Below are 18,365 nucleotides of genomic sequence, written 5' to 3'. Positions count from 1 at the left end.
TTAATGAATCTCTGCAAATACGTAATTTTCAATGAGATTAATATCACTATTAAAAGGACGCATAATTATAATCAACTAAATGGAAAGTTTTATATCTCTTGGGACATATTTGTTCTTTTATTAGAATTTTAATATTTATATGTTTTAGAAATTGTTGGATTTAATAGAAGACTTGAGAAAAAAACTGATAAAGGAAAGAAAAGAAAAGTTAACATTGGAATTTAGAATTCGTGAAGAGGTTACACAAGAGTTTACTCAATATTTGGCTCAACGGGAAGCTGACTTTAAGTAAGTTATTTCTTTCATGGCCTGGTGAAAATGGAGAATTTTATTTGCTTGCTTAAATTTTTTAAAAATTTATATTAGGTAGCTTCTGAATTCTGACTTCTTTATATAGGCTTGGAAATAGTTGTTAACTAATCTCCATGGTGATTCTGAGTTACACACAAATAATTATTTGAATCTTTTAGTTTGTACTGTACTTAATTTTAGAAATTTAAAACAGAAACACGGTAGTGCTTTTTCTCAGTGGGATTCATTTGTGTTATGCAGGGAAACACTCCTTCAGGAACGGGAGATATTAGAAGAAAATGCTGAATGTCGTTTGGCTATCTTCAAAGACTTGGTTGGTAAAAGTGACAGTGAAGAAGAACCAGTGAATCAAGATTGTACCATGAAAGTTCAAACCAAAGTATGTTAACTGAAATATTAAATCCATTAAGGTTTTTGGTACAGGATTTAGTGTAAACATCAATGATAAGAAACATTAATACTGTAGAATTGAAAAACTTACTATGTAGCTTTATTATAATTAACCATGCTTTGTTAGGAATGTAAGCACACAGTTTAAGTATAACAATTGGACTTGAAAAATTTATTTCTCTATTACATTTGTATCTCAGTTTGGTCTTGCTTGAGTCATAGTATTGATTATAGGTAGATAGTTTCCTTTTTGTCTGATTATGGAATATCCCTCTCAGGTTTATTGAAACTTAAACAAGTTTAAAGGTATAAAGGACCCAATGGGTCATTTACTTGCTGCTCTGGTTAAAACAAAAATGTTTATATTTAAAAAGGATTGTTTTTTCTGGCCAACTGACCATTCCCTACTATTGAAGAAACATTCCTTTCTGCTGCTTCCACTGAGGGTGAAGTTGATCACATCCTTTTGTGGTTTTTTTGTTACTGTTTTATTTTTTAATTACTCAGTTCAGGGACCTGAGATGGTGATGTCCGGGCTCTTGCTGTCAAACCATCATTATGTGTCCCTGACATGATTTGGGTCTTGGTCTGACTTGTGAAAATGGAGGTTTGTTTTCTCGGCTGTCCCAACCAAAGCTTTTTAAAGACTTGTTATGTAACTGAAAGTATACCTGAATTAGATAATCACAATTGTTCTGTAATGACTTGTCACAGTTTACAGCATTGTTTTTATGGGGAAATAAGTCTTATGTTCCATAAAACAGAAAATGAGTAATGGAACATAACTTTTTCATAATTCGAGATACTTCGATATAATATTTTAAAAGTTCAAGTTGTGAATTTTTTGCTATGTGTTTTTAAAACTTTGTAAATCAGGTGGTACCACACTGTAAGAGTGAAAGCCACTGTTAACATTAGGCATGTGGTTTTTGCTATTTTTAGGAAGCACGTAATTATATAGGAATTGAAGATATTATTGAGTCTCTTCAAGATGATGTCACTGATATTAAGAAACAGGCTGAAATTGCTCACTTATATATTGCATCTCTTGCTGACCCCCAGGAAGCTATTGCTTGTTTAGAAATAAAGTTTAATCAAGTTAAAGCTGAATTAGCTAAAACCAAGGAAGAATTAATCAAAACGCAGGAAGAGTTAAAAAAGAGAAAAAATGGTAAGTAGATGTGCTTTACTTATATTTAAATGATAAAAATGCATAAAAAGAAAGCTGGTTAGTATAAGAGCTTTATGCAGCTTATTTGCCTTAATGATCAGAAAATTACTTGATTTGGGTAACATAGTTCATGTTTTACTATTTTTAAGGCTTTACTGTAATTTACTATTAAAAATATTTTTTGCCTTCATTTACTTTTAGACTAATAAAATGGACTTCTCAAAAAAGGGGAAAGAACTAAGTATTAACTTCATCAGCAAATTAAGAAATCTCATAGGAAATTGTAAAGCTGTAAATTTTGTTCTTCTATACTCTTTATGAACTTTCTTGCTATAGTAGTAGATTCTGCTCTTGGCTTGCAAGTTTGGGATAGAGTGACTCCTGAGGAGTGGTCTTAAGAGGTTTTTTAGATTGGTGCTTCATTCTAGATTTAAGATTAGTGTGTGTGTGTGTGTGTGTGTGTGTGTGTGTGTGTGAGAGAGAGAGAGAGAGACAGAGAGAGAGAGAGAGAGAGAGCGCGCGAGAGCGAGCCATCTAGGTTTTAAGAGACTTAGATGAAATACTCTGCCCTTTTATTTGTGAAACAAGATGGGTAGAAAATAGCAGTAAGTGGTTCCTCTACATTATGACATAGACAGAAAAATACTAGTTCCTTCTCTTCCCTGAAGTTAGGCCAGAAATTTTTTACCATTTAGCACGTCATTCATTTTTATTCTGAGTGTTGAAAGTGGCCTATTCAGAAACATGACCCTATGGTGGAAGAATTAGTAACTGAGTGCTGTGTGTTTCTAGTGTTGTCAGAAATCCCTTTTCGTGAATATAACACTAAAGTCTACCATAGCAGCTTACGTTTTGTGATTATTCAGTGATATATTGTTTTAGATGCTTAGATTTTTTAAAAAATATTTTTATTTTTTTTCAGAATCAGAAATTAACTTAAATTCATTGGTTGAAGAACTTGAGAAATCTAATGAGGTAATAATTGAAGCTTTATTTTTGTCTTGATAAGGAACTTAATTGAAGGGGCATGAATTATGACAAGATACATTTATTTTAAAAATAATTAAAGTAATGAATGTGATAAAAACAATTGAAAAATATATATCTTCACCCTCATACCTCTTTTAAGCGACTGGAAAATTTCTTCAGTCCTTCCAGAAAATATTTACTTATATATATATCGAACACACATACATACATTTAAAAAATTTTTACGCAAAATGGGATTGTGGTTCTGTGTCTTGCTTTTTTCCCCTTAAAAGATGTGTTGGAGTTAATTCTACATCAACACGTATAGATCTATGTCATTTTTTTTCCTGGGTGCATGGTGTTGATTAGATTATTTCAAACTGTGTTTGTTTTGTCTGAAATTACTGAGTGTTTTAAATTATGGGATGTGGAATGAGCAGTGTGTAGCATTGGAATTCTGAAGATCTCTGGCCCCTGGTCCCTTCAGATTAGATAATCATTCCAAATGGTTGTAGATAGATTTGACGTTGATAGATCTACATGTGAAATCACAGGTATACATGGAGGTGAGGTCAATTTAGCGCTCTAAGCTTACTATTTTTCCTGACCTTTTCTGGTATGGGTCTTCTTATTTTAACTTACATTTATCCTTCTAAAGAACTAAATATTTTAAGATATGATCAGATACAAATAATTCAAGATCTTCGTATCTACTCTCCAGTATTTAAAGAAATAATCACAGCAATGTACTTAGCAGAAGACTTTGCAGCTACTGTTTAGACAGTTCCTAATCTTTTCCTTTATTTTTTCTAGTTATAAAAATGGTAGATGCTAGTTGTAAAAACTCAGTTATATTAAACTGTGCAAGATAGAAAATAAAATCCCGTCATCTTTCTCCTAAATTACAAAAAAGAAAGGAAACCAGTAAGTTAGTTGGTAGCACTTTTAGACTTTTACTTTATATTTATTCTTATAAATAAACATACTTTACACTTACTATGTACTTTTTAAGTGTTTTACATATATTAATTCATTTAAATCTCAGAACAACTTTATGATGTAGATAGTATTATTTTTTATTTTTACAGAGACATTAAATTTCTCAAGTTCTCACAACTAGAAAGTAGAGAAGCTAGGATTCAAACCAAGACAGTCTGATTCCAGATTCTTCTTACCCAATATGCTATATTGCTTCTGTTTCCTTTGTTTATATAAGTACATACTATTTTTTAAATAAAAATAAGTTAATGCTATGCATAGTGTGTTGTCCCTGGTATTTTTGCTTATTCTAAAATTTTGAAGGAATTCTACAACTGCATCATATTTTCATTTTAGTTATATTTACTAAACATTGCTACTTTTCTTTTCAAAGAAAATAATTATGCAGAATCAAAGAATTCAAGAATTGAAAGATAAAATTTATCAAAACGAGGATACTATTAACAACTTTCAGAATCTGAAGTTTCATTTGGAAGACACATTTAAAAGCAATGTAAGAAATTAACTTTATTTGTCTGCGTTATAAATTACATTAAAAGTATGTTTTGGTTCAACATAAAGTAATTTAAAATAGCTTAAATAACTAAGATTGATTTTCTAAGAATGTTGAATTGTTTATTCTGATGTTTAATTCAGTTTACTGTTGTGCAAAGGAGATAATTTGAATCTGTCATGGAGTTGAAAATTCTCATGTTGTCAGAGGTGTGATCTTTTTATCCCAGGATTTTGTTATTTATCATTGACAGCAAGGTACTTATAGTGAGAAAGCATGGTAGTTGTTCTTCATGACATTTTCTGTTTAGGGTGCTTTTTTTCTCCCATAAATAACCCATTACTTTATGATTTTAAAAATCCATTTCATCTCTATCTCTTAAGAATAAAATGTTTTCTGATTTTATAATGTAAAATGGCATTTTGTTTTTTCATACACTTCCCCGCCCCCCCCAAAATGGACTGCTACTGGTATATAGGAATTTAAGTAATCTCTACATTAAAAAAAAAAAAAAATCCCTGCCTTTACCATACCGTTGATTACTTTATAGACTTGCACTTAACTGCTGAGTTTCGCCCTTCCTCTTTCCGGATAAGACTGGATTATACCTCTTTTCTCCTAGCCTTTTAGGAAGGCATAGTATTCACCTTACAAAATAAAAATCTAAATGATTTTATCATTTAGATAAATTAGGAACTCAATTTTAAAGCTGTATGTAGACTATATTTTTGAATATGATAGGCTACAGGCTAAGGTGAGAACCTTTTCTGGGAGTTCTTAAAGTGAAAGAAAATGCTACTTATCTTTGAGAGGCTTTGGTTATAAAATAAAACAATTGTTGAGTTTCTAGAGTGGGACCTCAAAATTTTACATATAAGTTTCTATAAGAAACAGTTTTGTCACAGTGTTTTTGTATTTTTCTTTTCAAAGCACATATGAATGTGACTTCAGGGTAAGTGTTTTAGGGTTCTATAGTTATCCCCAAATAAGTCTAACCCACCTTATCACGTTAGGAAATCTAAAGATGAATTTGTTTTTTGGTATCAGGGTAAAACTATGTTTAACTGATTTTAAGACAAGTATTTTTGTCCTCCTCAGTGAATGTACACATTAGTTAATATTACTCATTTGCCAGAGCCATTAGTTATTTTAGGGTAAGACTTAAGAAATAACTTAGAAAATGTTGTCACAAATTTGAAAATAAAATTTTTATGGTACACTATTAAAACATAATTTATATAGTTTTTATGTTTATTATAACTTTCTATATGTAAACTGATCTGAATTTATTTTACTTCAGGACAAGGCTGGTACATCTTTAATAATAAAGAATGACTTGTATTGTAATGAAACCATTGAAATGCCTAAGGACGACAAAACTAAAACTTACTCAGGAAGAAAAAGATTAAATGAAAATGAACTTCAACAAGATGCACCACCAACAAAGAAAGGTACTGCTCCATTTGCTAGCAAGAGGCCTTTAAGAAAGCTAATTCCTAAACCAGTAAACAGAAAGGTTGCAAATGGAAAAAAGTGTACTTGTCTAAGGAAAACAACCTGAGGAAATCTAAATGTCGCTAATATTTACGCCAACGTTATGAACTGCTTCGAGGATGGGTGTATTTAAAGCTGTCTTTATTATATTTTTAGATATTGTGCTTTTATCACTTTTGCATGCCTACAATTCTTTTACTTCTATGGTTATAATAATTAAAACATATCACTTTCATTTTGATAGTTATAGTACTTTTTTTGCCAAAATCTCTCCACATTGTTTTCCTTCTTTGCATTCTTCATTCATTTGGAGAACAGGATGTTTGACAGGAAGACTGAGCTAAATGTTACTAAAGACAAATGTTCTTGTATTATTTACTATAGAATTACTAAAAAAAGTGGGTGAATACTTTGCTATATCTCCTTGTTTATGTGCAAGAGCATATCAACTTTTACATTCTCTCTAAGCTATTCATTCTTTTGGAAAACTTTTGTAGTATGATACAGGGAGTCACAGCTCTCTAAGAGAAAGTACATTAGCTTTAGAAAACTGACTAGCTGCTTCACCTTGAGAAAAATGGGTAAGTTAAATCTTCTTTGGTCATTAGTAAAATACCACCTGCCTCCTGACGTTGTTTAGGATGAAAACAATCGGGCAATACATCAACATAATAAACACCTCATAGAACCTTATGAATGTAAAATGAATGTTTTCAGAAGTAGGTACCTTAAAGGATAATATTGCTTTAGATACATGGTTTATAGGATATACAGTACTTGTGTGAGCTAATAGATCTACACTAATATGCATACACCTTCTTATCCATTGAAGGAAGGCTGCTTTGTGATTGGGAATAACCTTGCTATGATTTCCATAGCACCATTCCTCTCTTTCGTTCACCTTGGTCAATGCCATAGACTAGCTGAGAATGTAGGATCAATAAATAGATAACTAGGAAGTGGAAGTGGCCAGGAGCAAGTGTTATAAACAATGTGGCGAATCCTAAAGGTAACCCATTCATTAAGAAGATTACTTAAAAACCTTAGTTGTTAGCTCTAAATAATTTAGATGTGGGTAGATTTAAACAAGTTTTGGTAACATTTTTATTTCTTGTTAAAAATCACAACCACTTTGGCTATTTCTTGATTGTTCATCTTGTTAGAAACTATAGGGATTACATAAGGGATCATATGAAAATCATAGATATAACCAGCCTCCTTTACCTTGTCTGCTACTAAAAAATCTCCTGACCAAAAATATATGACACCGATAACTACTAGGATAGGATCAGGGGCTTGATAGTTTCATCAGAAGCGTGTTTTCTGTTCTTAAAAGGGAATGCAAAGCCATTAGGAAAGTGAATTTACTTGTTTGAGGTCACTGTATCTGTACCACGGGGAAGCTGGTAACCATGTAAACAGTCCAACAAATAAGCCTTCAGATAATGACAGAGGAGACAAAGCAGAGATACAATACACTCTGTTGACTTGTAATTTTCAATCAAAATTAATTTTTTACAACAAACTGTATAATAAGCAGTATAAATATAGGTTGAATGTATTGTAAATAATGAATTAAAGTTTAAATTGTATTCCTTTCTAATTGTTTATGTTTATTTTTTAAAGTAAATTGCAGATATGTTAGCGTTTTTCCCATCTTTGTTGCTGGACTCATATGTTAGTTTTTCCCTGACAAGGCTGTCCTGAATATGTTCTATAATCTTTTGATATAAAACATTTTTAAATTTCTGAAAAGCTAGTATAGATATCTGAAAAATAAATCAGACACAAAACAAATTTATCTTGTGTAGTTATCCTGGTTCTTTTCAAAATTTTTCAATTACAGTTGACATACAATATGTTAGTTGCAGTTGTACACCATAGTGGTTTGACATTTGTGTAATTTATAGAGTGATCACCTGGTGTATCCTGGTTCTTAGAATATAGTCAAATTAATGGAACAACATTATTTGATCATAGAAGCTTTCTGTATTCACTTCAGGGTTTAGAAACTATATCCACATAGTAGTATGCGTGATTCAAATCTGTTCACTCAGCATGGTCAGGATCTATTTGTGAGCTCTGAATTTCTGATTGTTGTCATTCTTAACTTGTTTAGATCCCATCTCTTCTAATAAAGCGTTCAGATATTTTTACAACTTGTCTTTTTAAAAGGCAAGAGGATTTGTTTTTTTTACGTTTCTAAGTTACGGGAAAAAAAATCCAGGGCTCTTAACATCATTTTTCTCAATCAGTCATTTCTACTGATAAATTCGTAGGTGTGAAAATAAGTAGAGAATTACATTAAACGGAAAGTAGAACAGAAGTCTGACCCAATGGAGAAGACTGGGTTATTTCGCTTTGGGATGACTTGCCACAACTTTGTAAGATGCTGGGAGACAATCGGATGAAAAAATAATACACTGATTAAAAGTTATTTTTAAAAAATTAATAAGACAAAGTGGGCAAGTTTGTTGTAAAAGTAATAAGGGCAAATCTTTAAGATTCCAGAGTAACTGGAATAAACAGAGAATCAAAGAAAGTGTGGCTATCCAGCAGGGGTAATGCCATATTTCGCCCATCCTCTTTGAGGCAGGATCCACAGTGTAAGTGATAGATAATAAAACCTTGTCCAATGAGCTTTTAAATTTAGTCTGTATTAAAGAAAAGAGATCTTGGGGTCCCATAATGGATCACACAATTACAGCTGCCCAAGAGCATTTAGACCGTTGGGTGAAGTAAAAGACAGTTGTATCTGAAAAATTGAAACTTACACTAAAGCTTGTTTTTGCATATACATGGTGGAAAGTAAAACTGCCTAAATTCTTGGATGAGGTAGGGAGGTGAGATTCTCTGTTATACAGGGATTTTCGGGTGGGGGCATGCTCTCACTGGGGACAAATCAAGTATCTTCAGAAAGCTGGGTTTGTTTTTTTTTTCAGGTTTATTGAGGTATAATTGACAAATTATATTGTAATATATTTAAACTGTAAAACATGGTGATATGATAGCATTGTTGAAGTATTCCTATCCCACCATTAACATATCCATCACCTTTCATATTTACCTTTTTTTCTCTTTTTTTCCCTTTTGGTGAGAATACTCAAGTTCTGCTCTTTAAGCAGATTTCAATTATTCAATACAGTATTATCAACTATAGTCACTATATTATACATTAGATCCTGTGATCTTATTTGTCTTACTACAACTGAAAGTTTGTACTCTTTTCCCATCCTGTCCCTATTTCTCCTCGCCCCAGACCCTGGCGGCAACCATTCTACTCTCTGTTTTTATGAATTTGACCTCCCCCCCCACGTATAACTGATACCATGCAGTAGATGTCTTTCTCTGTTTTGCTTATTTCACACAGCACAATGTCCTCCAGGTGTATCTATGCTGTTGCAAATGGCAGGATTTTGTAAATCTGAATAACGTTGCAGCGTGTGTGTGAGTGATGTACATGTACCACCATGTTTGTTTTCCTTCATTTATTGGACACGTAGGTTCTTTCCATGTCTATTTACATATCTGTTGTAAACAATGCTTCCGTGAGCATGTGGGTGCAGATAGCTCTTTGAGATAGGGATTTCGTTTCCTTTGGATATATCCCCAGAAGTGGGATTGTCGGATCATATGGTAGTTCTATGTTTAATTTTTTGAGCAACTTCTATACTGTTTTCATAGTAGCGATACTAGTTTACATTCCCAACAAAATGCGAAAGTGTTCTCTTTTTTTCACATCTATGCCAGCATTTATTATCTCTTGTCTTTTTGATAATAGCCATTCTAATGGGTGTGAGCTGATACCTCATTGTGGTTTTGATATACATTTCCCTGATGATTAGTGACATTGAACACCTTTTCATGTGTCTGTATGTCTTTGGAAAAATGTATGCACAGGTCCTTTGTCCATTTTTTAATTGGGTCATGTGTCTTTTTTCTGTGTTGTATGAGTTCTTTGTATATTTTGAGTGTTAACCTGTTAGTGGATATATATATGGTTTACAAGTATTTTCTCCCATTCGGTTGCCTTTTCATTTTGTTGATGGTTTCCTTTGCTGTGCAGAGCTTTTTAGCTTGATGTAATCCCACTTGTTTGTTTTTGCTTGTATTGCCTTTGGTGTCAAATCTAATAAGTTGCCAAGACCAATGTTAAGGAAGTTGCCGCCTATGTTTTCTTCTAGGAATTTTAAGATTGTTTTTTCTATTTCTATAAAAATGCCATTGGAATTTTGATAGGGATTGTAATGAATCTGCAGATTGCTTTGAGTAGTATAGATATTTTAACAATATTAATTCTTCCAGTCCACGAACATGGGATATCCATTTATTTGTGTTCTTTTCAATTTCTTTCACCAGTGTTTTATTGTTTTCAATGTACAGATCTTTCACCTCCTTGGTTAAGTTTATTCCTGTTTTATTCTTTTTGATGGGATTCTTTTCTTAATTGCTCTTTCCAGTAGTTTGTTAATGTATAGAAATGCAGCAGGTTTTTATATATTGATTTTATATCTTGAAACTTTACTGAATTTTTTTTTTTTTTACTGAATTCTTTTGGTGGGGTCTTTGGGATTTTCTGTGTGTAAGTTCATGTTGTCGGCAAATGGACAATTTTCTTTCTTTTCAATTTGGATCACTTACTTTTCTTACCTAACTGCTCTGGGTAGGACTTCCAGTAGTTTGTTGAATAGACGTGTTGAGAGTGGGCATTCTTGTCTTATTCCTGATCTTAGAGGAAAAGCTTTCATCTTTTCTCTGTTTAGTATGCTGTCATCTGTGATTTGTCCTTTATTCTGTTGAGTTACGTTTCCTCTCTGCACAGGTTTTTGAGAGGTTTTATCATGAAGGATGTTGAATTTTGTTAAATGCTTTTTCTGTGTCTATTGAGGTGATGATGTGATTTTTATCCTTCAGTTTGTTAATGTGCCATCTCACATTTTGTATCACATTGATTGATTTGAATATGTTGAAGCATGTTTGCATTCCTGGTATAAATCCCACTTCATCTGGTGTATTAACCTTTTAATGTACTGTTCAATTTGGTTTGCTGATACCTTGTTGAGGATTTTTGCATTTAAGATACTCAGTTTTGAAGTCAATAATTTAGTAGATCTGTTGTATGTAATTGTACTTTAAAACTGTTCTTTAGGATATCAGATGTCTGCCTTGGGGTGTCTCATTATGTGATCTCTTTCCTTCTCCCATATTATAATGATAATAAAGATTTGTGGTAGAAAATTTAATGATATAGAAATTTATTAAAAAAGTATAAATAACTGGTAAACCAGCTTAGAGGTAGCTATGGTCATTTTGGTGTACTTCTTTGCTAACTCTCATTAAAACTTACAGAACTGTAATTTTTACATAGATGGGCTTATACCGTGTATGTTTTGCAACTGTTATTTGTTTTTCACTCAGTAGCTTACTTAAATTTTTTCATTAAAAATTTGCTTTCATATGTTTGAATAATGGCTTCTCTGGTAACTTTTTGGTTTTATTAATGTTTGCTAGATTAATAACAATTTTCCTCTTTTTAAAGGACCTACATATGTTAGTCCAACTATCACTGAAGACCAAAAGAAAAGTGAAGAAATGCAACAGAGAGTTTCAGAAGATGAGGAAAACATTAGAGTTTTACCAGAAGATAATGATAGTGAAGAGCTGAGGACACGATTACTCATTGTTGAGAATGAACTTAGACATGAGAAGGAAGAAAAAGTAGAATTAAATAAACAGATTGTTAGTTTGCAGCAGGAACTTGCTTTTTCTGAGAAAAAGAGCTTTTCTTTAAGTACAGAGGTCCAACAAATCCAGTCAAATTATGACAACGCAATTTCTGAATTACGTGCACAGAGAGGTATCAATCACGAACAGGAAGAAAAGATCATGAAATTGTCAAAGGAGATAGAAACCACTAGAAGAAACATCACAAATAATATTTCACAAATACAATTAATGCAAGCAAAAATAGATGAACTACGAACACTTGATTCGGTTTCTCAGATTTCAAACATAGATGTACTCAATCTCCAGGATCTGTCAAGTGGTTCTCAAGAGGATAATTTGTCAAATACACAGTTACACCTTTTGGATAACGATTATTTGGTAAGTAAGCAGGTTAAAGAATATCAAGAACTCAGTAGGGAAAGTTCATTCCACCATAGTGTTGAAGCCCTTTGGGAAGAATGTAAGGAAATTGTAAAGGCCTCCTCCAAAAAAAGTCATCATATCCAGGAACTGGAACAACAAATTGAAAACTTGCAAGCAGAAGTAAAAGGCTATGAGGATGAAAACAAGAGATTAAAAACAGAGGCAAGAAAGAATAAAAATCAAGATGACCTATTAAAAGGAAAAGAAAGTCTTATTCAGCAGCTGACAAAAGAGCTGCAAGAAAAAAACATTCATCTTGATGTTCAAGTACAGCATGTAATTGAAGGAAAGAGAGCACTCTCAGAGCTCACACAAGATGTTACTGGCTATAAAGTGAGAATAACGGAACTTGAAGCACTCTTAGAAACTCAGAAAGATGAACGTAGTCGTTCAGCCAAGTTAGAACAAGAAATTTTGGAAAAGGAATCTGTCATTTTAGAGCAGGAAAAAAATCTGAAGGAATTTCAAACAAATCTTCAGGATTGTATCAAAAACATCAAAGATTTAAATGAAAGGGAAATCAAGTTGAAAGAAGAAATCACACAATTAACAAATAATTTACAAGATGCAAAACATTCTCTTCGATTAAAGGAAGAAGAAAAAGAAACGAACTGGCGACAAACAGAAAAGTAAGCTAATGTTATTAAAATATTTAAAATATGCAAAGCATTCATTTTATTGATTTTCTTATGTGACTTTTAAATAATTCAGGTGGGCATAAGTTAACCTGGTCAAGTATAGCATGTATGATGAGTGAACTTTGTTTATATAAACCTTTGGAACCAAAAGTTCTATGCAAAGATCTTATAAAATCTGAAATCTTCTCTGAAGTACTCACTCATGGTATGGACATTCCAAATTTGTGAAAAGATGTGATTTTGTAGATTGCTCCTAGCTCACATGTATTAGTGGTTAGTGGTAGTTTGTGTAAAAGTGTGGTTTGTGTTTTTTAGGTTGAAAGAGGAGCTTTCTGCAAGCTCTGCTCTTACTCAGAGTCTGAAAGCAGATCTTCAGAGGAAGGAAGAAGATAATGCTGAGCTGAAGGAAAAACTGACCGATGCCAAAAAACAGATTGAACAAGTACAGAAGGAGGTAGGCTATTTGAAAAATTGTGTGTCCAATTTAAAATGATAAAGATGGTTCTCCCTATATATCAAGTTTAGACACTAATTTTAGGATTGAACGAAACATTTATCAACTCCATAATTTTTCTTAAAATGATGAGAGCAGTTATTTCACAAAAGAAGATTTAGTTTAGTTAAACTGAATAATGTCCAACATTAAAAAATATGTGCCTAGCTGGGTGGTGAACACACAATGCAATATATAGATGATGTATTATAGAAATGTATACTTGAAACCTGTATAATTTTATTAACTGATGTCACTCTGATAAATTTAATTTAAAAAAAAAAGAACAAGAAAAATAAATACGTGCCTCGTAGGATTATAATCTTTTGGGTTTATTTTAAGAGCTGCTAAAATTCAAGTTGCCCCCAAATGTAAAAAGCACACTTATGTTTGCAGATAGTATATAGGAGAGTATGCAGTGCAGGTGTAACAAGTTTTTATTATATGTTAATTTAAATAGGAAGTACAATCACACATGATTCCAAATTCAAAATATCAAAAGTAAAATACAGTGAGAATAAAAAACTCCCTTCCACCCCTCTCAGCCTCAAGTTTCTCTCCAAGACATTATATGTTGCCAATTACTTTTTACTTCTCCTACCTTCTATCCTTTCTTTCTCTTATAAAAAATGGAAACAGCCTATATGTGCTGTTGTACACCTTGTTTTTGACTGTCATTTCATGTCAGGATGTAAAGAGTCTCCAAAGAAACTTTTTTATGACTACAAAATGTATTTATTGATTAATCGGTCCACTATTGTTGAACAATTCAGATAGTTTCTACTCTTCTGCTGATTTGAATTATGCAGCAATGTCATTCTGAACATTCGCAAGTCTTTCTGTGGTATAATTCCTAAAAGTGGAATTTATGGGTCACTGGTTTGGACATTTGTAATTTTTATATTTATTATGCTTTTTATAGAATATGCCAATTTACACACCAGAAGTAATGTATGAGAGAGAATGAGAGTATGTTTTTCTCTATACTCTTATCCACAAAGTAGTATTTTATCATACTTTTTTGATATTTGCTAATTTGACAGGTAAATAGTGTATCTCACTCTTTAATTTGAATTTCTCTAATTATGAGTGAGCATCTTTTTGTTTAAAAGCCGTTTGTATATTTTTTTCCTGTGAACTCTATATCCTTTGCCTTCTTAGTTTGAGTTTGCTTTTATTATTGCTTATTACATATTCAGGAAATAATAGCATTTTAAGTATATGAATTGCATATATCCGCATCTTCTTGCTATTTTTCTTGATTTTGATTATGGTTACTTTTTGTCTTGGAGCAAATTTTGATTTTTATAAATTTAAATTTATTTTCATTTATGACTGTTTGATTTTTTTTGTGTTGTACTTAGATTTCTTTTTTAAAAGTGGAAACAATTTTAAAGAATTGTTATTTTTTTACTTTGAGATAGTTACAAAAGAATACTTAAATATGTATGGTCTAAAGAAATTGATAAAACAAATGCTTGTGGGTCCCATTCCTATTCTGTTTCTTACCCCTAAAGTAGTTAACTATACTTACTGTTTTATTTCTTAACTATTAAAAATGTAATTTCATATTTTTAAAATCTCTTAACAATGTATTGTATTTTTCTGAGACTTATTTTTCAGGATATTCCTTAGATTCATTGATGTATAGTTGTAATTAATCACTTTCACTGCTGTATGATACTTCATTGTGTGACTTACTACAATTTATTCATTATCCTGTTGAACATTTAGGTTGTTTCCTTCCCTTTGCCCTTAGAAACAGTGTTTCTGTCTTATACGTTACAGTGGTACACTTTTGCAAGAGTTTATATTCCAAGGGGTAGAATTGCTGTGTCAAAAGATGTGAAGGAGTATCTCATTGTGGTTTGAAATTGCATTCCTCTGATTACAAATGAAGTGCAGCATCTATGTTTTTACTGGTTATTTGTCTATTCCAGTTTTCACTGTGTGAAATCCACGTGTTCATATTTTTTTTAACGTGCTGCCTTTTATTTTTTTTTTATCAGTGAGTAGGATTTCTTTATTCTTGATTCTCATTCTTTGTCAGATAAATATGGCGCAAATATCTTCTAGCTCGCCTGTTGTCTTTCGATGGTTGAAGTTCTTTATTTTATAGCATTATTTTTTTTTTTTACCATTCTTTTGAAAATCAGACTGCCTCATTCTGAAAATATACTCAAAACAAAAGCCAGCATCAGACAGCATCAGCTCCACTTATTTCTCTGATTCTTTTTTCACCTTGGGTTTTTGTTAGCTCAGTATTTCTTGCTTTTTTTGCTAGCTCCTCAGTATATTTAAAAAGATTTTAACTGGTTTTTTTAAATTTATCATTTTATGCTGTTTTTCAACAGAGGATTAGTTTCTTCTAAACTGCTAGGAATTCAAGTTATGGAACAAGTTTTCATTGAACATTAAGAGAACTCCCACAATAATATAATATTAATATAAATTAAAAATGAATGAAAACATAATTGATATGGACTTTCTGATTAAATAAATACTAATTTTCATGACTATTGGGCCTGTAGTAGGTAAGAAGAGGACCTAGTAACTTCTGCATTACTGTGAGCAGAGGTTTTTCCCTCCCCCCACCCCCAGCCTTTTAAGCACTCTCAATCCTGGAAGTTTTGGCCTAAGTTCTAAGTGCTTTATTTATAATGATGTGTAGAGATATGTAAATTGCGTTTCCCATTGCTTTTTTTAGTGGTTAAGTTCCCAGATTCATTGTCAATATATTTAGCAGGCTTCTGATTTAAGTACAGTAATTAAGTGCTAAGTTTTTATGATAACATGGGGAGATTCTTGTGTTATAATGTTAAGTAATAAAAACTGCACTTAATTTTTATCTACATAGTAGGATTAAAACTGAACAATTTGTATAATATAGACTGCAAGGAACTATATCAAAATTATAATTATGTGTTTTGATTATCTTAGGTAATGGCATTATAGGCAATTCTTTTTAAAGCTCTGTTCTTTGCATGTATTAATTTCTTATAATGAATATGTATGCATTCATACTAAGGGAAATGTAATAAAGTTTTTAGTGCAAGAAAAACGCAAACAACACCATCACGAATAATACACAAACTTGTGTTTTTGAAAATTGTACACAGAAAGTTTCCAGCCATGTGACCAATATTTCAAAGGTAGATTAGATTAGAAATGTAAGGCAGTGAAGGTGACCTAAACTGGCAGTAGGAGAATTTTTAGTCAAACCAGCAAGTTTAAAGCTGTGTGGCGTAATTTGGAAAAGCACTTGTTTGTCACTCTGACCACTTCGAAGTTTTGCTTCCTAAGCAGGTAACCTCCTGGCTTAAGATACTATTTCTGAGTACATGATTATCAGGAAGCATTATCAAGCGTGGTGTAATGACTTGTGTTTACATGACGCTCATTACTCAGATCTTAAAAAACAGCTACTTTTTCCAATTAAAACTTTTTATTGTAATATATTATTAGTAAATATTTTTTAAGAAGATACGTGTGAAATCCCTCTCCCCAATCTTATTTCTCTTCTTTCTACATACACAGTCCATGTGTTCTTCTAGATCATTTTGTATGTATTTGACATAATATATGTATAAATAATTATTATATGTACTGTTATGTTTTCACTTTTTCACTTTTGTAAATGGGATCATCTACTTTATATAAATATTGCTTTTCAATTTATTCTGTTTTTAAGATTTTTTTTCTTACCATTATTTATAGAGGTGTCTCTTTTTAAGTAATGTTTTACTGTATAGATGCCAATGTAATGGTACTCTAATGATGGTATTAAGAATGTTTTCTATTTCTCAAAATAAACAATGTTAAGTGCCAATGTTGCTGCTAATGGTAATAATAATAATACTTATTCTAAGTCTGCATATATCATTTCATTTAATTCTCAAATATTAGGGGTAGACACTGTTTTGAACTTCCATTGTATAGATAAGGAAAACTCACTGAGAGAGAGAACTTGTCCAAGTTCACTTAGCTAGTAAGTGGTAGAGCCAGGATGGAAGCTGAGGCAGTCCTATGTGCATCTTGAGGTAACACAGTCTCTTATTATTGGCTGACAGTTTATTAAATCGATGAGAATTGTGTTTATTACTGGACGTCCCATATTTTAAACAAAATAATCAGATAAAAGCAAATATTGATATATGATTATAAAAATCATGTATTTATTGTAGTGTATTTGGAACATATACAAAGCCTAAGTAGGAATGTGAAAAATCCCTCGAAATCAAACCACAAAAAAGCCATTATTATGGCATCTCTTCTTTTTATGAGGGTGGGAGCTTTTTAAAATTAGTTACTTTCAATATTTGAGATCTCTAGGATTGGCATGATGGAAATTGGCTTAAAGATGTACATAAATTACCTTTGTTTCTCTCTCTTTTACCTTTTGCTTGAAGATTTTCATGCTAGTTCATAGTGTTTTTGATTTCTTTAACAGTTTTATAGAATTAGGTACCAAAAATCAGTTGAACTTCTCTTGCATGGGTACCTTTTGATCACATAATTGTTGCATTTTCATCCTGTACCTGCCGTTACGAGTTTTTAATGTATTTTTTGTTTGTTGTATTACTGGATCACACTGCTCAATAAACCTTGGAGATGTGAGCCAGTATTTTTTCCCTAGAATGTCTCTGTTGATTTTTCCATGATGATTTTGCTGTTGCATTGCAAGGTGCTATGTTGATTCTTTTTTGGGAGCATTTACAGTTTTATAGTCTTAAAATGCATGTAAAGAAAATGGTTTCTTTATATGTATTCTGATAATTTGAAGCTGTATCATGTAGTATGTTAGAATATGTAATTTTTCTAATGGGTTTTTAAGGACATGAATGTTTGAACCAGTAGCCATGAATTTTAAACAACAAAAAGCAAACAGTATTTTTAAAAAAATACTTAATTTGTTTTATAAACATTACTTTGTAGGTGTCTGTAATGCGTGATGAGGAGAAATTACTGAGGATTAAATTTAATGAACTGGAGAAAAAGAAAAACCAGTGTTCTCAGGAAATAGATATGAAACAGCGAACTATTCAGCAACTCAAGGTAACAGTTTTGTTTTGAAAGTTAAGGCCATAGTGATTTGCTTTTAGTAAAGAAAGCGTGGAAAGGAAAAAACAATAACTTTACAGGGAGAAACCTGGCAGATACCACCTTAACCAAGTGTTCAAGAATAGCGTCACCACTGGTAAGTCATGTATTTCCTGATTGACAGGAAAGGCATATCTTTTCTGTGCCGTTCTTCCC

The 18,365-nt window shown here is 31.9% G+C and overlaps 1 protein-coding gene across 1 annotated transcript in view; it reads left to right on the top strand.

Moving 5' to 3' along the window:
• KIF20B (kinesin family member 20B) overlaps positions 1-18,365 on the top strand; it is a 71,455-nt gene that overhangs the window by 24,076 nt on the left and 29,014 nt on the right. The window contains exons 15-23 of the mRNA XM_081074579.1: positions 149-288; positions 553-691; positions 1,645-1,873; positions 2,796-2,848; positions 4,215-4,334; positions 5,635-5,785; positions 11,368-12,607; positions 12,932-13,070; positions 18,045-18,164. Of these exons, the coding sequence (XP_080930705.1) occupies positions 149-288; positions 553-691; positions 1,645-1,873; positions 2,796-2,848; positions 4,215-4,334; positions 5,635-5,785; positions 11,368-12,607; positions 12,932-13,070; positions 18,045-18,164 (2,331 nt within the window). The remainder of the gene's footprint in view (positions 1-148; positions 289-552; positions 692-1,644; positions 1,874-2,795; positions 2,849-4,214; positions 4,335-5,634; positions 5,786-11,367; positions 12,608-12,931; positions 13,071-18,044; positions 18,165-18,365) is intronic.

Source organism: Rhinolophus hipposideros (assembly GCF_964194185.1).
Source record: "Rhinolophus hipposideros genome assembly, chromosome: 15".
Lineage (NCBI taxonomy): Eukaryota > Metazoa > Chordata > Mammalia > Chiroptera > Rhinolophidae > Rhinolophus > Rhinolophus hipposideros.
The sequence above is the reverse complement of the archived record's forward strand: the minus strand, read 5'-3'. Positions and strand labels throughout refer to the sequence as shown.